Below are 20,952 nucleotides of genomic sequence, written 5' to 3'. Positions count from 1 at the left end.
TGAGTTAAAAATTAAGTGAGTGTGTCAGGAAGAGAACGCAGACTGTCTTGGAGAGCTGGGACCTGCTCAGGAGCCGTTAGTCACAGTGATGATGAGCCACAGGGCTTGTGGCCAGCCACACAGGCTCTGTCGGCCTGTCAGTGTGGACTCCCACCAACCCTGTCCCCTCCGGCCCTAGGAGCAGATGCCTGCGGTCACCTCCCCAGGTGGGTGACTCGCCCTGGGGCGGATGTGCACCACGGTATCCATGTGCCCTGCTGACCCCCATAGGAGCCTGGGCTCCTATGTGCCATTGTCCCGGGACAGCCATAAGTGCCTCAAAAGTGAGGCAGACAGAGGGATGGCCTCTGCCCTTCCTCTCTGGGGCCATTGACAAGCAACCCCAGAGGGTCTGCTGCCTCTCAGACTGGCAGAACAAACCCACATCAAGGGGAAAATTCTCAAAATGAAGATGTGAATCTCTAGGAAGTAATCCCACCCACCCCATGGGACAGTGGCTTGGCTGGCTGGCCACCCAAGAGCCACCAGGGGCCCATCACAGATGGGCTGAGCTCCCTTGTGAAGGGGACAGCATTTCCAGGATAATGAGGTCATTCCTGGCATGCTCTCCTGCCTACTGCAAGGGTTAAGACTTGAGGGGGGCTGAGGCACTCCAATCTGGGCCCTGGGATCCCCAGCTGCCCTCCTCACAAGGCCCGCTCAGCCTCTGCTGGGGCCCCTGCCTGGAATCATCGTGTCTGGCATCAGGAGACACAACACATAACATAACACCATGACAAAAAAGAACTGTTTTCCCCAAGACTGGTGCGACTCTCCACTGGGCGACAACGGCACATCACCCAACCTGACACCTTCCCCCAGCACAAGGCTCCCGGCAGTTAGGTCCTGTGATGAGAGAGCTCCTCTCCCTGCCCTTCCTCTATGCAGAGGAATGCAGGCCAAGAGCAGGGGTCCAGCCAGAAGCCCTTTGGAAATGTCAGTGCAGCTTGGCGTGTGTTGGGAGGGTGGGAAAGTTAATTTCACAGTGTCTGCACAAGGCCTGGGCGGACAGGCCCCTCACCGTTTAACATGCTATAATTACAGAAACAGAAACAAGAAGGCTGGGTCCACTGGAAGTGCCGAGACCATGTGTCAAGTCGGAGGCCACCTGGCATGAGCAAGCCACTCACACGAGACCAGGAGGCCAAGACAGCTCCAAATACCAGCAGCTCTGCATGCCAGGCATACAGAAAAGCCGCTATTCTCAAAGCACAAAGCCCCATTGCTGCCCATAGCCCACACCCTCTCTGACCACACACCAAATAACCATCCCAGCACACTGCCCCAGGGGTGGGGCAGGCCAAGAAAGACCCAGGCCCAGAGTGGGGCTGAGTCCCCCAGCTGCCGCGGCTCCATCTCTAGAACAGTTAGAGAGCAGCTGGGCCAGGGGCCTCACTGCTCCGCACCGCGAGCGTGGGGGCCCAGAGAAGCACAGTAACAAGTGGCCACTGGGATGAGCCCACTGACTTGATCCAATGGGATGTCCACGCGCTTCGGGTTACATCTAAGTCTGACATGTCACACGTGGTAACTGATGCCCCAGTAAAGCTGTCAAAAACGTCCCAGCACCAAGGACACACAGTATGGGCCGCAGTCCATGCTCCCGTTGCTGGGCTCAGCACAGGACGCACATGGCGCTTCGGTGTCTTCTTGGACCAAGCATCCACCAGGTTATATGAGCCCCATCAGAGGAAGCAGAAACCCTGATGAAACCAGGTCACCCTGTCTGGAAAAGGCACCAGGCCATGGCGGTTTTACTGAGAGTCCTACCTAAGTCTTCACACTAAAGGGCCAGGGCCCACTCATACACATGGTGACTAAACAGGCAGGAAGATCAGACGTTACCGAACTCATTTTATGAATCTGGCATATTTTTGAATGAATAAATGAGTGAATGGAAAACCCTGTCACCAACACAGGACAAGGACATGCAGGAAAATGATGGGCTGGTCTCACACAGCTGGAGAGTGCTGACTAAAACGTCAGCAAATCAGACACAGAAGTGTACTACAAGGCCAAAAGGGTTTATTCCCAGGGTTGCAAAGACAGTCCAACAAATAAAAATATGTATAAAATTCCAAACCATTAAGTATAAAAATCCTTAGCCAACTGGGACTCAGAGGGACCTTCGCACAGTCACACCTCATGGTGAGGCAGGAAAGGTGTTCCAGCAAGTCAGATGCCAGGCAAGCTGCCCATACCCGTACCATGGCCACTCATCAGCACCTGACCGATGACATCGGCCAACATAATAAGGCAACAAACGTAAGCTATGAGGGAGTAACAATTAGAAGGGAAGGGACAAACTTCTTCTTTAAATAACACAATCTCCTGCTTGAGAAAACTGAGAGACTGAGCGGGTAAACAACAGAACTAAACAGTCCAGTGAAGGCACCGAATAAAAAAATGAGCCTGCAGACAGCCAGGCTTCCTCTGCAGCAGAATGACATTCACAGCAGACTATAAAACCCACCAAGATAAACCCTGGCCCTTGTCTGGGGTCCAGAAGCAGGAATTCCTCCCCTCCGCCAAGGTCAGACAGAAGCTGGGGCGAGTGCTTGCCACTGATGGCATCACACAGCCCGAGCCAGAAGGCCCTACACGCATCTCTGCGAGGTTGGTGCTGGCTAGGTGTGGCCGCTCAGGGCCTCTGTCCAGGGCAGGAGAGGGCCACAGATGTACACCAAAACACCCCTTGCCGGTGAGAAAGTCACAAGGTTGCAGCCATGCTGTGATCGTGACAACAGCACCGGCTGACTGCACACTGTGAGCGTGGGGGCATTACTGCCGTGGGCACGAGCAGGGCGGCCTTATCATTATGGGTGAAACATGTAAGCGGTGCTAACAATCACACGAAGGTAAATGGTCACCCCAGGAATCAGTCTGGAGAAATAAAAGACGTCAGAAAAAGCACCTGACAGACATTTGCCCTTGAAACATGGGGAAATGAGCCCAAGGCCAGGACAGCCAGCCAGCGCTGGGGCTACCAAGACACCCAGGGGTTGTCAAGCCCCTCCAGGAAGGGAGGGACAGCTGGCACCAACCCAGCCTGCCTGCAGTGGGAACCTGCAGAGGACCTGGCAGGGGATGACAGGGGACCCTTTCCTAAACACTCGGGAGAAACACAGTGCACTTCCAAGTCCCTGAGCAGGTATGGCCCGCATACAGAGGCTCCAACATGGGGGGGGCTCCTGTGCACCCCAACCTGGTCACCACTACACACAGGAGCTTGGCTCGACCCTGTGAGAGCGAATGAAATTGTCTGCCAGCAAAGGGATACCTGTCCGATCTGTATTAAGAAATTCCACCTTAACCTCCGAGGAGCCTCATTCCACAGAGGGGCAACCTCCCCCATCACACAAGGGATACTAACACTTGCTGGGGAGATAGGATCAGCCGAGGACCAGGGTGGCTTGTTCCCCGGAAAGAACCAATTTGAGCCACGGTGATTTTTATCTTAAATAGATCGTTTTATGGGACAACAGATGATGGAATTTGGTATCTCACACCAGCAGTATCAATGATTTCAAACAATGACATTTTTATCGAAACACACACACACACACACACAAGATAAGCAGAGTTGCCCAGAGAAACTGGGGTGTCTTGGATGGCATGACCACTGAGATCGGCGCCTGGTATGCAGTGCCTGTCCAGCCCCAGTAGACGGCCTGGGAAGGGTGGGTGGGCCGCGCCCCAGGCTCATTCTCAGCCTGCGTCCTCCCGGCATCTCCCCGCAGCAGCGGGGGGGATGTCGGCATCCTGCCCGGCCCGCAGGGGCGGGGCACTAACCCGCACACATTGCCAGCCTGCTTTAATTAAGGGACAGACTTTACAAGTCGAGTGGTTCGAGCCTGCAATTAAATGCTGAATTTGAGGCATCTGATCCTGAGGCCCAGTTTATTTTGGGCCCATGAATTATTTCTGTTATGTGACAGGACCGAAAATGCCAGGTCACGGGTGCGCTTGTTTTTCACTTTGTTTTTGAAGCTGTTGGGGGCCCACTGCAGGTGAGGGTTTGAAAGGCAGGTGCCTCTGGCCAGAGCAGGGAGAAGCCTGATGCTGCATTGTGGGGAGACAGCCCAGGGCCCGGTGCCAGTGAGCGCGGTGCTGTTCGTAGAGCACATCGACCTCCCCTCGGAGAGCTGGCCTGAATTTCTGCTCATAAAACAAGCAGGAAGCTGCTTTGCATTGTGCCCAGACCCCTCAGCCCACGAGTCTGGGGCTCCGTCCACCAAACTCCTCCTCCAGTGGCATTTGTGCCCAAGCAGGGGGTGCCCTGACTCACTCCTGTTGGAACACATGGGACGATCTGAACAGGAAAGAATGAGGACGGGCCCACTGAACACACAGGGCGTCTGGAGGGACATAGGCTGTAGGCTCGAGAAAGACCTCAGTTCCCTTTTGGCTGGAGGGTGAGGAATTAGGCCACCGGCCACCCCAACAGGTACCAGCAGGAGCCCAGGAGGCGGGGATGAGCTGACTGGGGCCCAGGAGGGTGGTCAGGTCTCTGCAGGCTAAGAGCAGTCACGACACCATCCTGGTGGGGAGGCTATGGGTCTGTTACAACAGCTTCCAGTGTCTGAGAGATTTGTGCTTGTCACACATGCTCCCAGATGCACAGGCCTATGGAAGCCTCCTGTGGACACACTGACAACCAAGGGCCCTGGGGAGGGACTGCAGAACAGGCCACAGACTCTCGACCCAGCCCTGCTGCCTGTTCCTGCCCTGCCCCCTTAACTAAGGGACTAACTTTGGAGAGCACACAGTTAGACCTTTACAACAGGCCCGTGACCACCAAGGACTCCATGTGTAAGACCATCTGGGTCTCAGCCTAGCACCCAGAAGGTGGAGGCTACAGGGCACTGGGGGCTGTTCCCAGGCTGCTCCAGGCCCTGGAGCTGCAGGGAGGGTTAAGCTCACTGCCGGGTTAAGTGAGTTCTGCTCACAGTGAGGTCAGAGAGCAGACAGCCCCAGCCCCAAGGGGCAGCTGCTGGACGCAGATCATTAGCATGGCTCCTCCTGACTAAGTGGCCACTGCTGGTCTTGCTCTGCTCCTGCCCTGCTGTCTGACAGCTGTGAGGTCTCCCCATCTCCTGCTGCTGTGCAAACGTGGCGGGGGCACTTTCACAGCCAGATTTTTAAGTAAAGCTAGTGAAGACTCCCTCTACTCACATATTTGCAGGCATCTCCCTTCCGGAGAGCTAAAATCTGCCAACAGCAACCTTGCTAACATGAGAGAAATTTGCCATGGAAACCAGACCCTGCAAACAGGACCCAAATTTCTGATGGCTCGTCTACAGTGACTGGGTGGGTGGCGGGGGGGTGGGGATAAGCAACTCCTGGCCAGGACAGCCTCATCTTCTGAAGTGCAAGGGGTCCCCAGTGGCATGCTGCACACCCAACTGCTTGAATCAGCTTCTAACCCAAACACGGCCGAGTCAGGATGGTAGTTAATGCCCGGTGATGACATTTCGAACAGAACCAGTGGTTGTGGGCAGGGAGAGGATTCCGGCCGCTCGCCTGGCAAGCTCCAGCTTGGAGTGAGGAACGTGGCTGCCAGGTGGGCCTATTTAGCTCCTGCTGCCCCAAAGCAAAACTCCTGTGGCCTCACATGCCCATGAGCCAGCATGGCCGCTACCATTCCAAGTCCAAAGAGCCCACTTCGAACAAAAGACTCCAAAACGAAGGACCATCTGCTCCTGCCAGACCCAGCCAGCAGGCCGTGTGGCAGCCAGCATCGCCTGCGGCCATGAGTGACAGACAGCTGGGGAACGATCATACCCATGGGGGCTGACTAGACCTGTCCACCTGGGTCCCCCAGCCCAGGCCCCAGACCCTCCCTGGCTGAGGCATCCTCCTGGTCAGAGGAACCTGCCTGCAATCCCACCTCAAGTGGTGTAGCTCAACCAGGAAACCTCCCAGGTCCCTGCTGCCCACCTGGCTGCCCGCCCTCAGCTGGGCCCCCACGGGCTGCCTTGTTCCCTCTCCTCCCACAGGCCTCTCTGCCTCCCCCTCAGGGGCTCCAGGGCTACTGAGTGCCCACCACCTAGCTCTGCTCTGGGTGGGCTGGGGCCACACCATAAGCTCTTGCCCTGACAGACAGCATCTGTCCTGGGGTGGGTCATGCTGGGCCCACAGCGGGCACTCCCATCAGGGCTTGAGCTCCCCCATTTCTGCAACCTCAAAACCACTCATTCAGCACCCACATGGGGGGAAAGCTCCAACTCACCCAGCCCCTTCCCTTTTCCTCCTGGACATGCACCCGGACTACATTTCCCAGGCTCCCTTGCTGTGGGGTACAGTCATGTGACTGGGAGCTGGCCAGTGGACGTGGGCAGAGGCCATGGGCCTGGCCATCAGTTTCCAGAGTACCCCATTCCTCTAGCCCCAGGTGGACAGCCATGCCCAGAGAGACCTCGGAAGTCATCTGTTGTAGGTGGCAAAGTCTCCATGGGCCTCGGTCCTGCCATCTTCCCCAAGATCCTGCCAGCTTTGATTTCAGCTCAGTGGGGCCTCATTCAGGGATCATTTTGGGACCCTGTAAGAAAAGGGTCCTTTCTCTCCCTTTGCCAACTGGGGCGCACCTTGTCCCCAAGACTGAGTGACTGCCCAGCGATGCACTCCCAGAACCAACTACCCCTTCTGATTCTAAGGATGACACTTCAAAGGACAGGGCAGAGCCATGGTTAGGAATGAGGCTGGGCCCTGCCTCTTCCAAACTCTGTAGCCCTGAGCCACCAGGGACACCAAAAAGCAGAAACATGAGTGCCATCAAAGTCAGGAGGACAGCTGTCAGCTCTGGGTGGGGAAGGGAGCTGCCCATGGCAGGGATACAGGGCCGGACATGGGAGTGCAGCTCATTCCCAGCACTGGGGGTGCTAACACCGGCTGTAGAGTCCCTTGAGAAACTGTACACAACACGTATCTTTTTGGCACATACATATTTTACATCCTTTTTTGTACTGTGTTATGTCTCACAATAAAACCTTTTACAAAAATGGGAACACAGTGTGGCAGGCAGTCCTCAGACACCCCCAGGTCTCCTGGCCCCTGGGACTCACACACCTGCTCTGCGATTCAGATGTTCCTCTCGGTACTGCTATCACAATCAAGGTCCCAAAGCAGCAAAACTTACAATAGGGACAGTACCCCGGGTGGGCCTGACCTAAGCAGGCGAGCCCACAGCAGGGGCAGGGCCCTCCCTCAGGGCTGAGGTGCCACGTGCGAGGGGGTCCCCGAAGCTGACCTGAAGGGGGTGGGGGAGGTATCGAGCAACCTCTGGATACTGCAGCAGCAGCCACTGCTGACACCGAAAAGGACTGAACTCTGCCCCCCACCTGAGAGCCTGGAAGTGGAGCTTCTCCAGAGCTCCTGGGTATGGAAGGACGCAGGGGCCACACCTCAGTTCCAATCTCAGAGACTCCAAACTGAGGGAACACCTGGCCCGTGCCTTGGTTTTGATCTACAGAGAATAAACCCAAGCCACACGTCTGAGCAGCAACAGAAACTGCAAGTGCCCCAACTGGACAGGCGGAGAAAAGAAAGAGATGAGGAATATCCGGCAGACGTGGGCCAGGGTGCTCACATCTGCGCAGTCTGCGTATCAGGCACAAGGCTGGGCTATTCATCACTGCTGCCTTTCCTGATATTTGAAGTTTTCTTTTTTTTTTTTTTAAGTACACTTCAATGGGGATGGCACGGAAAGGGGAAAAAAGGAACTTTACAGTGGAGACACTGACAAACACACCTCAGCCGGGGTTCAAGGTCAGCGTCACCAATGCAGTCACGATGGCAGCAGCACCACTGACACGAGGGGAGAGGGCCCTTCACCCTGTGGGCCTCCTCCCACAGCCCATCCTCCGGCCTGACCACGAGAAAAACAGCAGACAAATACCAACGTAGAGACTTTCTACAAAACCCCCACCAGGCCTCCTCAAAACTGCCAGGGGCATCAGGGCGAGGAAAGTCTGAGAAACTGCCCAGCCAAGAGGGGCCCAAGGAGACGCGACACCGGGAGGCCACGCGGGACCCCGGATGGGCCCTGGGCGGAGAAGGGCACTGGGAGAAGCTGAGGCAGCCCGAGCCCAGTGTGGACTGCAGCTACTAGGACGTGTCCCTATTGGTTCATTAACTGCAACCAATGGACCAGCCCAGTGTGAGACGTTACTCGTGGGGAAACGGGGTGTGGGGTGCGGGGAACCCTCAGTACTGTCTTCTCAGTTTTTCTGCAATTCTAAAATGGTTCTAAAAAATACAAATCTCTAAAGAGAGAGCATGCCAAAAAAACAGTGGGTAAATAGGCAGGCCTCTGACAAACATCAAAGAACAGGGAACTAAGCTCCCGGTGGGCTGCTGGCTGGGGGCTCTCCGCCACGGCCACCCCCAGCCCGGCTCACTGAGAGCCCATTTCCAGAATCCATCAGCCATGGTGGCGACCAGCTGTCCAGGCTCACAGCACGGCATCAGACCATTAGAATGTCAGAAGATCCCCAACTCCATCTCCCTGGCTTTGGAGGAGAACATAATGGCAAGATTTTTCCTTAGCAGAAGGCTGACGTTCCTCTGCTTAGTGCGATGTTAAAATCACTGTGTTCCCTGAACAAACACCAGCGGTGTCTGTCCCTGACGGCGCACTGTGAGATTCGAGGGGCCGGCACCTGGGAGAGCACCTCTGAATGCATCGGGCTTCCTGGATCCTCTGATCCCCACGAGGGGCACAATGCACGTACCCTCATGTGACCCAATGGTGGGATTCTGCCAGGGCAGTGCCAGGCTATTAGGGTTTGGAACGGGTGAGGCTGGCAAGAAGAGGATCACACAAATGGGAAGAGCTGATTCAGACCACACTGTGCCATGCTGCACAAGATTCTCTGAGATCGCAGTCCTCCTACCCACCGTGTTAATCAGAGCCTCAATCCACTTCTCAGCCTGATGACACCTGATGCCCCAATTTGAGACTCACGGGTCTCTCAGGCATCAGGAGGTAATTTTCAAATGCTAAACCAGCTTTGGGTATTAGATTTACTACATGAGCCTGGCAAGCAGAAAGCTTGGACTGGTGGCATCTGGGCTGACAGAGTGGTTCTGACAAGGGCCAGGCAGAGGGCTCTATAAGGAGGCTGGGAGAGGGCGCTGGGCCCTCCCTCCTGTCAGCGTCCAGGTACGCAGGCCCTCCTGGCCGTGGCCTTAAGCCACTCCCTCCAGCACTGCCCCGGCACGGTGATGCCCAACCCCGGGGCGCACACTGCATACCCCCTGGAGAAGGAAGCTCCTAGCCAGGCTTTTGGTGGCCAGGTGGGTGGCTGGCTCTCAGTCACCCCATGGAAGGCTAGGCCTCCTGTCTGTTGGGCACAATCTGGGAGGACTTTGGAGGGTCACTCACTCAGCTGCCTAGGTGAGAAGAGACTCCTTTTCTCTACTGGCTCACTCACATGTATGTGCACCTGCACACGCAATACCAGTATATGAATGTGCACATTCGTGCACTCTAGGGCAACCAGGCACAGTCCCCCGCCACAAAATGCCCCCGATGATCTATTTCAGGCAGGCATGGCTAAGGGCAGACTCCAGCAGGGCTGCAGGCCAGGACTCTCCAAGCAGATGAAGCCCGTGGGGCCTTGCAGAGCAGGACTCGCGCCCCTGGCAAGCCCCTGGCAAGCTGCCTCCGACACCAAGCGATCCTCCTTGCCGCCTCATTATCATTTACTAAAGGTCGTGACACCTTCAATCTGCTCTCGGGAGGCACTTTCTGCTTGAAACCACTCTTTCTGTTGCTGTATTTCTGTCACCATCGCACAGGACCCAGGGCTGAGGAAGAGGGGCCTGGCCGGTTTCCCCAGAGAGTAAATGAGATACGAATCAAGCACCCTCCATCTTCCTGGGGGGGCTTTTTCCACCCAACCACCCCAGGCGTCCCAGCCACATGGAGCTGCCACACCACTCCCCCTGACCCCGATGCCCAGTGGGGGCTCAGACCAGGGTGAGGAGGGGTAGAGGGCAAGCGTCCATCTTGCTTTGGCATCTTGCCCTGGTGATGGGGTGTGGGTCAGGAAGCCGAGCTACTAAAATCGATCTGTGCTGCTGTCAGGCTCCTTCCCATCTGCACTTCAGATCTGCAGAGCTGAGCTCTCAGGGGCGGGGACAGCTACCCCAGCTCACTGGAGGAAGGGCCTTACCTGAGTCAGGGGATGGGGACCCCTGGGTCCCTGCTGTGCCAGGCTCTCAGAAACCACCAGTGGCATGCAGCCAGCACAGACCCAAACCAGGCCTCTTGCAGGCGCCTGAACTTCCAATCCTGCTTCCTGGGGACGTAGCAGAGGCCCTCAAGGGCTCAGCTGTGTACTTTGGTCCAGCAGCGCCACCTGCAGGCAGAGCTGGGGAGCTGGCTTTGGACAGCCAGGGAGGGCGCAAGCTCCTGTCCCCCAAGGGTTGGGAGGCATTACTCAGTGCCCCCGGAGGCACAGCTGGGAAGTAGACCAATGCTGCCTCAGTGGGCCTGCAGGGAGGTACCAAGGGGCCCCACAGACAGGCAGACAAGCGGCAAGTTCATAGCCCAGCAGTGCCCTCCCCAAAGAGCCTTGCTCGGCCTCCCCAGGCAACAGACCCATCAATCCCGGGCCCAGAACACCCAGCCTCTCTCGGAGTGAGTGCAGCCGAAGAGCGGGCAACACGGGCACTGGCCGGAGCCTGCACATGGGCGTGCTTCCCTCCTTGTGCCCCACACAGGGGGCAACATCCTCAAATGGGCACATGTGTACACATGAGCACAACACACAGACGATGTATGTGGGCACGCACACATGCGCACACACTCGTGTGCCCCCACACATGCGCGCACACTCATGCACGGCCATGCATGCCTCCAGAGGGCCGTGCAGGGAGACATGCTGGGCCTGCTGGGAGTCAGGTTTCCCCACAGCACGAGAAAGGCTGCCCAATCCCCCTCCAGTGAAACTCCTCCAAGCGCAAATGCCAGAGAAAAACTCTAGTTTCAGCTGAATCAAAAGGAAAAATTCTCTGCTCCCTGCTGCCTGGCTCGGGCTTCTTAAAGGTCAAGGAGGCGTGGAGTTCTGGGAGCGCCCTGCCTCTCCGGCTCCCGACACATCCCCTCCACAGACTCTGCTTAGGGGGAAACGCTCATCACACCCAGGGCCTCCCACAGGCCTTCTGCGGGAGCACAATCAGTGCGCCCTCTCCCTGTCCCCACTCAGGGAGCTGGCATGGCCACCTGGGAGATGGCATCCCAGGACCAGGACAAGAGCTGGAAGGGCTAGGGAAGCCCCCAAAATCCACCAGATGGGCGCCCCAGTCATGAGCCTGAAGGCCAAGGTCACAGCGCGAATGCCCTGTGGGGCTGGCTGGCTGCCCTGCCCAGGGGCCCGGAGCTCTGCAGCACGTCCCCCACCCTGTGCGCAGAACAACAGGAGGCTACACGGCGGTCCTGTTGCTCATGCATCATTTAGTGCCCTGCCTGAGAACAGTGAGCCGCCACCAGGTGGGCGAGTTCACACCGAGCCTGCATTGCCCGAGGCTGTGGGGCAGATGGCCCAGGGGGTCATCCTGGGGGCAGCCCTGGGATAGGCCATGGGGATGTCACCTCCAGCCAAGCCACCACGACAGGCATGGCCTTCTAGACACCAGGCCCCCCGCTGCCCTACCACCCTGGCACTGCCCTGTCGGGCCCTGAGAGTATCAGGACACAGCCGCCCTGCCTCCCCCAGGCCCACACCCGCCACCCTCCTGGCCTCTCTGACCTCCTGGGCTGTGGGAGGCCAGTCGGGGGTAAGTTGCAAGTGGCGGCTCTATTTTAAATCCCGTCTTAAACGCTTCAGATATTCTTAGCCTTGCTGCCTGACAGCACCACATAACGCCGGCCTTTCGAAGCTTTTATCGACATCAGGCTGTTCACGTCACTCTGACACACAAATCACACTACCAAAGTAGCAACAGACTCAGAAAGGCTCATAAAATGCTGTAAACCTGAGTACGTCGACACTTAAAAAAAAACGCTACTGAAATACTCCGAAATGGGTGCAATTAAGCTACTGCAGACACGAGAGAAGCAGGGAAATGAGCGAGTGAGGGCAATCTGCCAGAGACTGCCACCGACCAGGGCCCAGGGCGGGAAGGCGCCCATCTGCTCCCCCCAGGGCCGGCATCCACGTCAGTCTCCGAGGAAGCATGGCCTAAGGACCCGATCCCTTTGCTACGGTGCCAGCTCCACATGACGCAAATGGCACCCACAAGGCTCCGAGAGGCTAGGGGCCAGCACCCAGCTCTCCTGATGGCCACCGATCCCCCTGTCTGCGCAAGGGGCTGGGGACACGGAGGGTCCACAGTCCAGTGGGGAGATCCTGACACCAACATCAGACATGGCTGGCGTGTGGTCACCCAGCAGTCTCTGCTCTCAAGGATGAGCATGGGGTCCAGGACCAGTGTCTGGGTCCCCACCCAGGTCCCAGGGAGAAAGCAGGCAGGGTGCCAGCAGGGAGCCTGGGGGTGGGGGGAGGTGGTCGCCCCTGCAGCTGGACCCCACACAGCCCCACCTTGAGGAGCCCCTGCCCACCGGCCACATTCATCCTCCTCCACTTCAGGACCAGAGACCAAGACTAAGGTCAGGGTGCCTTCAAGAACATTCTTTCCCTCGGAGGAACGGCTGCTGTGTCCAACACCACCCCATTGACTACTTCCCCAGCGCGCTCAAGAAGCGGGCTGTGGGAAGGGGTGCCAGCGGGGTGGGGAGTGGGTGGCAGGGGCCACCTGGGCAGACAGCAGGGGGCCAAGGTGCTGAGGGCGGTCCTCAGGGGCCGCGGCCTAGACCCCACATTGCTGGCAACAGGCGGTCTCCTCACATTTCATCCCTGCCAAGGCCAGTTCCAGGGACCATCCCCACACCTCTCCTCCCTCCGGGCAGATGCTGCTGCCTCCAACCACCCTCGACCCCAGCAGCCTCGGTGCAGGACCCCCAGAGCCACTCCTCACCTCAGCCTTGCTGGGACTGGTGCCGCCCACCACAGGGCCACATTCCCCAGAACACGCTTTGCCCGCCAGTCACCCCATGCCAGGCAGGGCCTCGTCCGAGAGACCAACTGGCCCTCAGCCAGCATGCTCGGGACCTAGCAGAGGCTGCTTTCTCTTTCTTTGCCTTCATTTTTGTGTTCCATTATTTAAGGAAAACGTGGGTCTTTCCCCCTTAAAATCCTACTGGCTGGTGGACCCCAACCAAAACCAGGGCACCCCGGCCAGGCTGAGCAGAGCCGCCCGCCCCTCCTCGCTCTCCGCCCACTGCTGACCCCAGGGGCTCGGGGATGATCACTGCGGGTCCGGGAGTCTATAAAAAGGATGAAAGAACCTGGGGAATTTCCACAGGGAGCCCAGACTCCAGCGAGGGGCAGGACCGCCATCTAGTGGCCATGAGGGGAGCCGCGGTGTCAGGGCCAGGACGGCGCTCAGAGGACAGCCCTCAGGCAGCTTGTCCCCCCAAGCCAAAGCCCGCCACCACGAGACACTGCCCAGGCCAGCAAGCTGGGGCCGAGGCGCGTGCGCGCACACACACACACACACACTTACATGCACATATATACTCACACACACACATGCCTTTGTATGTGCCCAAGCCTGTGATCTATGCGGGCAGCAGAGGGCTGCTCCTCAGAAGGCTGCTCCTCAGAAGGCTGCCGGCCTGTAGGGGCCCTTCCAGCCCCCATAAGCTGTGCTACACGCCCTGCCCTCCTGCCTCCATGTAGTCCCAGGGCGGGCTTGCCACGAGAGCGGTGGTGGGCACACAGAGCTGCACCGCCACAGGGCCTCCCAGGCAGCACAGGGAGGCTCGGTGCTCAGGACACGCTCGCGGGGTGAGACTCAGGCCGCTGTGAGATGCTCATCACCAACCCCATCCCTCCACATTTTTCCCAAAAGGCAACTACCTCCCAGCCAAGGTTTTGATGATCCAAGGCCCCAAAAGGAGAGAAATGGTTGAAAACAAGAAGCCACGGAAATGTAACAGGATGCCCGCTAACTAGCTCTGTGGTGCAACCCATGGCTGGGGCCCGTGGCCGGCACAGTACAAACCCCAAAGACACCCACACCCTGCCTGGGGCTTGGGAGTATGTCACCTCTCCTGGCAAAAGAGACTTTGCAGATGGGACTAAGGCCCCAAGATGAGGGCGATCCTGGATTTCCTGAATGGGCAGGGTCCTCACAGGGGTCCCTGTAAGTGGAGGCAGGAGGTCAGGGTCTGAGAAAGAGAAGGCATGGCCCTGCTGGCTGGGCAGACAGGAGGCGCCCCTAGAAGCTGGAAGAGGCGCACACAGCTCTCCCCGAGCCCCCGAAGAGCCAGCCCTGCTGCACCCGGACGTAGCCCTGCAAGACCGGGTCAAGCACCAGACCCCACAAGTGTCAGAAAATAATTAAGTGTTGTTTTAAGCAGCTCAGTTTTTGTTGCCATTGGTTACAGCAGCCAAGGAAAACTCACCTGAAACCCCCACCACGTTTGTCCCCAGTGCCCCCCACCTGTCTGAGCAGGAGCCGGCTACCAGAGCAGACGCCCCGTTCTGTCCCCATCATAGGTGAGGAGCGGGTGGTGACCGCTGACGGCAGGACAGGAGGCCTGGCTGCCCACCTGAGGCCCTCCCATTTCTGGGCCTTCCTCTCAGAGCACCTGCTCCTGCGACCCTTGGCAAAGGGCTCAGGACATCCCAGGGACTTAAAGGAGATGAGAGTTCGGGGGTCAGCTCCCAGCCGGGACACCAAGGCAAGGGGTGCCTTGGCCAGGGCAGGCCTGGGTCCCCAGCTGTGCTGCACCCCCACCGCTCACAACACGCCAAGCAGCACACACTCGGCTGAGCCCCCAAGCCCCAGTCGGCTCCCAGGGCTCCGGCCTCCCCTCCGCCTCCCTCCGAGCCACAAGGACTAGCTAACAGAAGCTTCCAAGCAGCTGGGGAGAGGCAGAGAGACGCAAAGCCCTCCCTGCTCACAAAGTCCCTGCTGGGAACACCAGTGAGCACGGCAGCCCAGAGGAAGGCGCCCCGAGCTGTCCTGGCAGCAGAGGCTGGGCGTGAAGGGGCGCTCCGCTCCGAGACTCTAGGACACAGGCCCATCGTCCAGAGTGGCCTCCAGGGGCTGGCACGCCTAACTCAGCCCCACACGTGGACAGTCAGGGAGTAGGGGCCTGTTGCCCCCACCTTCAGCCTGGAGGCCAAGCAGTGGGCAGAGGGGGAGGCCCATAGCCCTGGGGGGAGACCCAGCACAAGAGCCTCTGCCTGATGCAGACCGGGAGGCGCAGCAGGAGGCCTGCTGCCAGCCACTGCTCAGTGTGAGGCACTCTGGGTGCAAGCCACAAGCTCCAGGGACTGGCAAGCTAGTTTCTGGGGAGCGTGCATCCTCTCATCACCAACCGAGGTTGCCCCTGAAGCCAGCCGGGCTGGGCGGGCAAACTGAAGCTGCCGACGTTCCCCCCGCCGCCTGACAGTCCTGGCCACAGGCCCAGCCACTCCCCCGAGGAGCCACACAAACGGCCCCCCTGTCTGCCCGTCCCCATGGTCCGACCCTCACCATGACTTGGGCTCCCCAAAGTGCAGGTAGTTGATACTGTACAGGTCCATGTCCTCCGTGTGCCAGGCGAAGGTGGTCTTCCACATGCCAAAGTACAGGTAGGGCGTGTTGACGCCCTCGATGATGGTGCCACACTCACGCTCCACCATGTCCAGGATGGTCCGCAGGTTCCCAATGTTCCACTGGGCCACGTCCTGTAGGGGCGGCAAGCACATGGTCAGCTGGCTGGCCCCTCAGGGCACCAGGCCTGGCCACCCCCAGACACTGGCAGGAGAGGAAGGCTGAGCGATGTTCTCGCCAAGCCCCGGGCCGCAATGGGACCCCGTCAGCCCCACATCTGCCCAGATCCATCTAGACACATGACACTCACCACATGCTGCCCCCACCCTGTAGATGCCAACTCACCCCATGCTGAGCTGTGCATTAACCTCAGGCGGTAAAGGCAGAGCTGCAAAGGCTGTGGTTTGGTCGTGAATAATTAACGTGCCTCAAAGTCAATGACACGGAAGGAGGAAAAAAATCCCAGAGCGGAGCTAGCCCAGCACTGGTGCCAGACAGCCCTTCCAGCATCTTCCGCCAGAGGAGACGACTTGGGGACCAGGCGAAGGCCAGAATCACCACCCACCAGACTTATCTGGCCCTAGTAACACACCCCCTCTTGTCATAAGAGCTCATAAAATCCTTGCTAATCAACTTCCAGTCCCTGGAGAACCCTCCAGGCCTGTTGAGACACCGAGTGATCAGCATTCTCACGTCCCAGATCCCCTGTGCCACCCACGCCTGTCCACGCTTCAGGCTGTGACGTGGCAGGATCAGCAGTTGGTCTTTGCGAGGTGGACCCTGGCAGGAGCCCAGAACACAGCACAAAAGCAGTAAAAGAAAATAAAAAGATAAACTGGGGACTTTATCAAATTAAAATCTTCCATGCTGCAAAGAACATCAAGAGAAAAAGACAACCCACAGAATGGGAGGAAACATATGTAAATCCTTTGGCAAATCACTTATTAGGTAATGGACTTATATCTATATGAAGACCTCTAATAACTCAATAATAAAAAGAAACATAACCCAACTCAAAAACCAGCAAAGCATCTGAACAGATGTTCCTCCGGAAAGAAGAGACAAACGGTCAATAAGCATACTGAAAGGTGCTCACTGTCACTGACCATCAGGAAAATGCAAGTCAGACCCCCACTGAGACACATTTCACATCCACTGGACAGCTAGGATCAAAAGGCAGATAGTAACAAGAGTTGGCGAGGACGGGAGAAATCGGAGCCCCGAGCACTTGCTGCTGAGGTGACGGTCGATGGGGCAGCCGCTCTCAAACCAACAGGTGGAGCGTCCACATGAGCTGGCAGCCTCGTGGGTATGCACCCCAGAAAAGTGAAGTGCATGGCCACGTGAAGGCTTGTGTGTGGATGTCCCAGCAGCCAAGAAGTGGCAACAACCCAGGTGTCCACCGACAGATGCACAGATGGACACAGCATGGCCCATCTCCATGCCGGAGCATTTCAGCCTAGGCTGGCCCATGCACACCACCAAGAGAGTCGGGCTTCATAAATCTGAAATCAATCCTCATCGGTCCTTCCCCAGGTTATCGGAGGTTCCATAAATGTTAATGGACTGCGCCCTAAAAATGATGGGCCCCCTTCAGCCCTCCCTCTGCTTAATTCCAGCACTGCTCTGGGGCCTCAGCATCAAGTCCTGCCCAGTGTCTGGCCTACAGGCCCAAACACCAAGGAGCAGAGGCCCCTCCATCGCCCCAGTGTCCCCAGGGCCCACCCAGCCCAGCAAGGGGACCAGATCTGGGTGAACCAGTGGCAGCCTGGTCAGCTAAGCCTTGGGGCTTCCAGGTTTCCAGGAAGGGGGCACGACAGGAACTTGGGGAGAAAAGTACCAGAATAACCAGGGCCTGAAGGCCCCTGGGAGGAGGAATGAGGCTCTCAGGGCCACTTTTTTAGGGGGACAGTGTTGAGATGGGGCTGCCAAGGTTGGCAGCTGAGCGTAGGGTGCAGGATCAGGGTGGGGGGCTCTCACATTTGTAGAAAAGACTCTGCAAGTCAGAAAAGCCCTGGATTCTTTCTCTAGTCACCTGAGCAGGCACATGGTTGTAGGCAGGGCCCAGATGGAAAGCCCGTAAGCTTTCTGCAGCACTTTAGCTTAAATGGTGAAATCCATTCTGCACCCCTTCCCTCCGCCATTTACAGGCAGCCCCACCCCGTTTTCACCAGGACCTCCAGCCTACTACTTACGTCGTCGTACAAGGAGCCACTGATGTCAGCCCCGTAGATGGGGGACACAAAGGTGAGGTTCTTCCAGTACTTGCGCTCCAGGTCATCAAAGTCCTGGTGGCGGGGGGTGCAGTACCTGTGGGCACACATGCCAGCAATGGACCGTGGGTGCAGGGCCGGTGCATGCTGGGTACGCTGCAGCGGGGCTCTGCTCAGAGCACCTGCTGTCCGGCCCTGGGGCACAGCCAGGAGGACGCGGATGTGGTCTGATTACTGCCACGCGAGGGAAGTGCCCAGCACGGTGGCCTCGCCACCTCGCGCCAGCTGACTGGCCTGGGCCTGGGCTGACTAAGAACACTCGGCAGGCCAGGTGCTGTCATGGGGCCAGGACCCAGAGGCAGACAATGCCCTCCCTCACAGGACGCGCAGGCTGGGAGCACAGACGGCCAGAAACACCCCAGCTTTCAGTGAGCCAGGAGATCGGGGAGCCCTGCAGGGACAGCCCCCAGCGGTCAGCGATGAGGGCAGCGAGGCCCTGGGTGGTGAGAAGGTACAGTCGTTGCCCTGTAAGAACTGGCGGACTCTGAGCACAGCCGTGCTCTGTGCCCCCGCCCTGGGCCCGGCCGCATACTTCTCGCTGTTGGCCAGGCGGCGGTACTCTCCGACGGTCATGGCCTTCTTCTGGATGTTGTACTGCGTGAAGAGGCCCGACTGGCCCGTCACCACCTGCTGGATGGGGGCCGGGATGACCACGTCATCGATGTCATCGTACGTCTGCCGTGGCTTCCACTCCTTTGGGGGGATGATCTGAAAGACACAGGGGCAGTCAGGGGCACCTCCAGATGGCACGTGGCAATGGACATTGGCGGCCCGGGGAGACCAGCGCCTCTCCTTGGGGCGCTTTATCCAACATCCAGGGAATCCAGGTCCAGGTGGACGCCAGCACCCCCGCTAGGGCAGAGCCTGCCCACCCGATGTTGCCCACTGGGTTCTGTGCAGCCGGCCCAGCCTGGAAAGCCCCAGGGGCCCCCCATGCACTTGGGCTTGATCACAAAGTGAGAGCAGGGAGGGGGTGGGCCTAGGGGCCGGTGGGTGGGAGACAGCACTGCATGCCCGGCTCAGGTCCCCCCAGTGAGACCAGGAAGTGACACAGCCCACCTCGTCCCCAGGGCCCGTCTCACTGACACATACAAGGAGGCAACCAGTTCAAGGTGCTGAGACATTGGGAAACAGGCCCATGAGGGAGCGGGCAGATGACACACACCGTCAGAGATGAGGGGGTAGTGGGACAGGCAGCAGGTGAGGGGACAGCCCTGAGGCAACCTCTGAGCGAAGGCATGCCCTGTCACTGCAGCCGGGCCAGCAGGCGGCCACCCAGGCCTGACCCTCTGTGGGCTGAGGCTCTCACGCCCGCCCTGCCCCTCTCCAGGAAGGCACACTGCGGGCCCGGGAAGGGCCTGGTGTCAGGGCTCCCTGAAGCGAAACACATTTATTGTGCTCACAGACTCCCCTGCACACATGTGTGCAAGAAAACATTTTGCTTTGCCAGGAAAAAACTTACTCTCTGGGTGCCTGTTAGCAGCAGGAAGGTGCAGCCCTGGCGCAGACCCACTACAGCCCAAACACAAACAAATGACAACATGGCAATAAGAGGAAGGCGGGTCTCACCCACCCAGGGTGATCCTGTCCTCCAGGGGACACTGGGAGTGTCTGGTTGTCACCCACACTGAGTGGGTGGGGTCCAGGGGTGCTACGCAGCCCCCCACAGTACCCAGCAAGGCCTCCCAGAGAACAACCTGCCCCAACGTCGGCAGCACTGAGGCTGGGAGCCCTCCTCTAAGTTAATGGGGAGGCGCCACCCCTACAGGACATGACTGTCAGTCAAGGCTCTTTCTGGTGCATGTCCTCTCCCTTCTGTGTCAAGTATGGCCATGACACAGCAGCTCCTGGGGTGCCCGTGTCTGGGACAAGGCTGTGTGACAACAGGGTGCTGAGGTCAGCCTGCTGGTTGACAGCTTCTGATTTCCATTAAGAATCTGAAGGGTCTGGTGATCAACTAAAACACCAAGGCTGGAGACACAAAACACAGAAAACAGGGCCTGCGCCTCCCGGAGTGAGCACATCCTGCAAAGGAAGGGGTCTGCGGACAAGGGCGTGAAGGGACGGCCGGATCCCTGCTCTCCCCGCCAGGTCCGCAGGCCCTCTGCTCCCGGCCCGGCCCTCCCAATCACGGGGGAGCCTTAGGAACTTCAGAGGGCGCTTCGGACACACGCGTGACGGCTGCCTGCAGTCATGTGATCTGCATTTTTCCGGACACACACCAGCAGGTTCTGAAAGGCCACGTGAACCAGGCCCACTTCCAGCTTCTGAGCTGAAGCCTCGGGAAAACCCGTCAGGGTAGAGGCAGTGTGAAGCAACTGGATGCTCCGACCTCTGGGAGGTCAGGATCTGAAAGGAGGCTCTCTGGGAAGGTCACCTGAAGGCCGCCACCTCAAAGATCCTGAGCACCCTGATGGCCCCCCGGTGCCTGCGGGCCTGGAGGCACCCTTCCTCGGAGCTCTGGGCAGGCCTCGGCCAAGGCCAGGAGGGACGAGGCCACACACCCCAGGGATCGTGGTGGCCCCAGGTGGGGGGCCCAGGTGCAAGCTGCACAGCAAACCTGGGAGTGTCTGGGCAGCTGGGACAGAAGATGAGGGCACCTCGGGAGGGGAGGAAGCAAGGGCCAGCCTCTGCCCCCTGAGGTCACTGGGTCCCAAAGCCATTCTGCAGGTGGCAGGGCTGGTGGCTGAGAGGAGCCAGGGAACCACTTGCCTGCTGGGACCGGTCCCCAGGGACGCACCTGAGCACTGAAGAGGACACCGAAGCACCCTGACCCCTCGCTCGGGCCCCGCACCGCCCCATCCCCCACCACCCGGAGCCATGCCCCTCCATAGCTATCTCCTGCCTCCAGGGTCGGCCTTAAGCACAGCTGCTAAGCAGCAGGACAGGGCACCCCGAGGACCCCAGAGCCCTGTCTAGCTTTGCAGCCTGACTCTAGCTGTGTCTGCTGAACGCTTACCTGACCCAGCTCCCCAGGCCCCACAGAGCTGTGGTGGGGTGAGGGGTGGGGACCAAATACAGCTTT

At 58.6% G+C, this 20,952-nt stretch overlaps 1 protein-coding gene across 1 annotated transcript in view; it reads right to left on the bottom strand.

Annotated features, from left to right (window-relative positions):
* Positions 1-20,952, bottom strand: part of KDM4B (lysine demethylase 4B) — a 117,564-nt gene that overhangs the window by 56,410 nt on the left and 40,202 nt on the right. Inside the window, 3 exon segments of the mRNA XM_037018188.2 lie at positions 15,595-15,788; positions 17,850-17,964; positions 18,460-18,635. Coding sequence (XP_036874083.1) covers positions 15,595-15,788; positions 17,850-17,964; positions 18,460-18,635 — 485 coding nt within the window.

This window comes from Manis javanica, chromosome 13, assembly GCF_040802235.1.
Source record: "Manis javanica isolate MJ-LG chromosome 13, MJ_LKY, whole genome shotgun sequence".
NCBI lineage: Eukaryota > Metazoa > Chordata > Mammalia > Pholidota > Manidae > Manis > Manis javanica.
The sequence above is the reverse complement of the archived record's forward strand: the minus strand, read 5'-3'. Positions and strand labels throughout refer to the sequence as shown.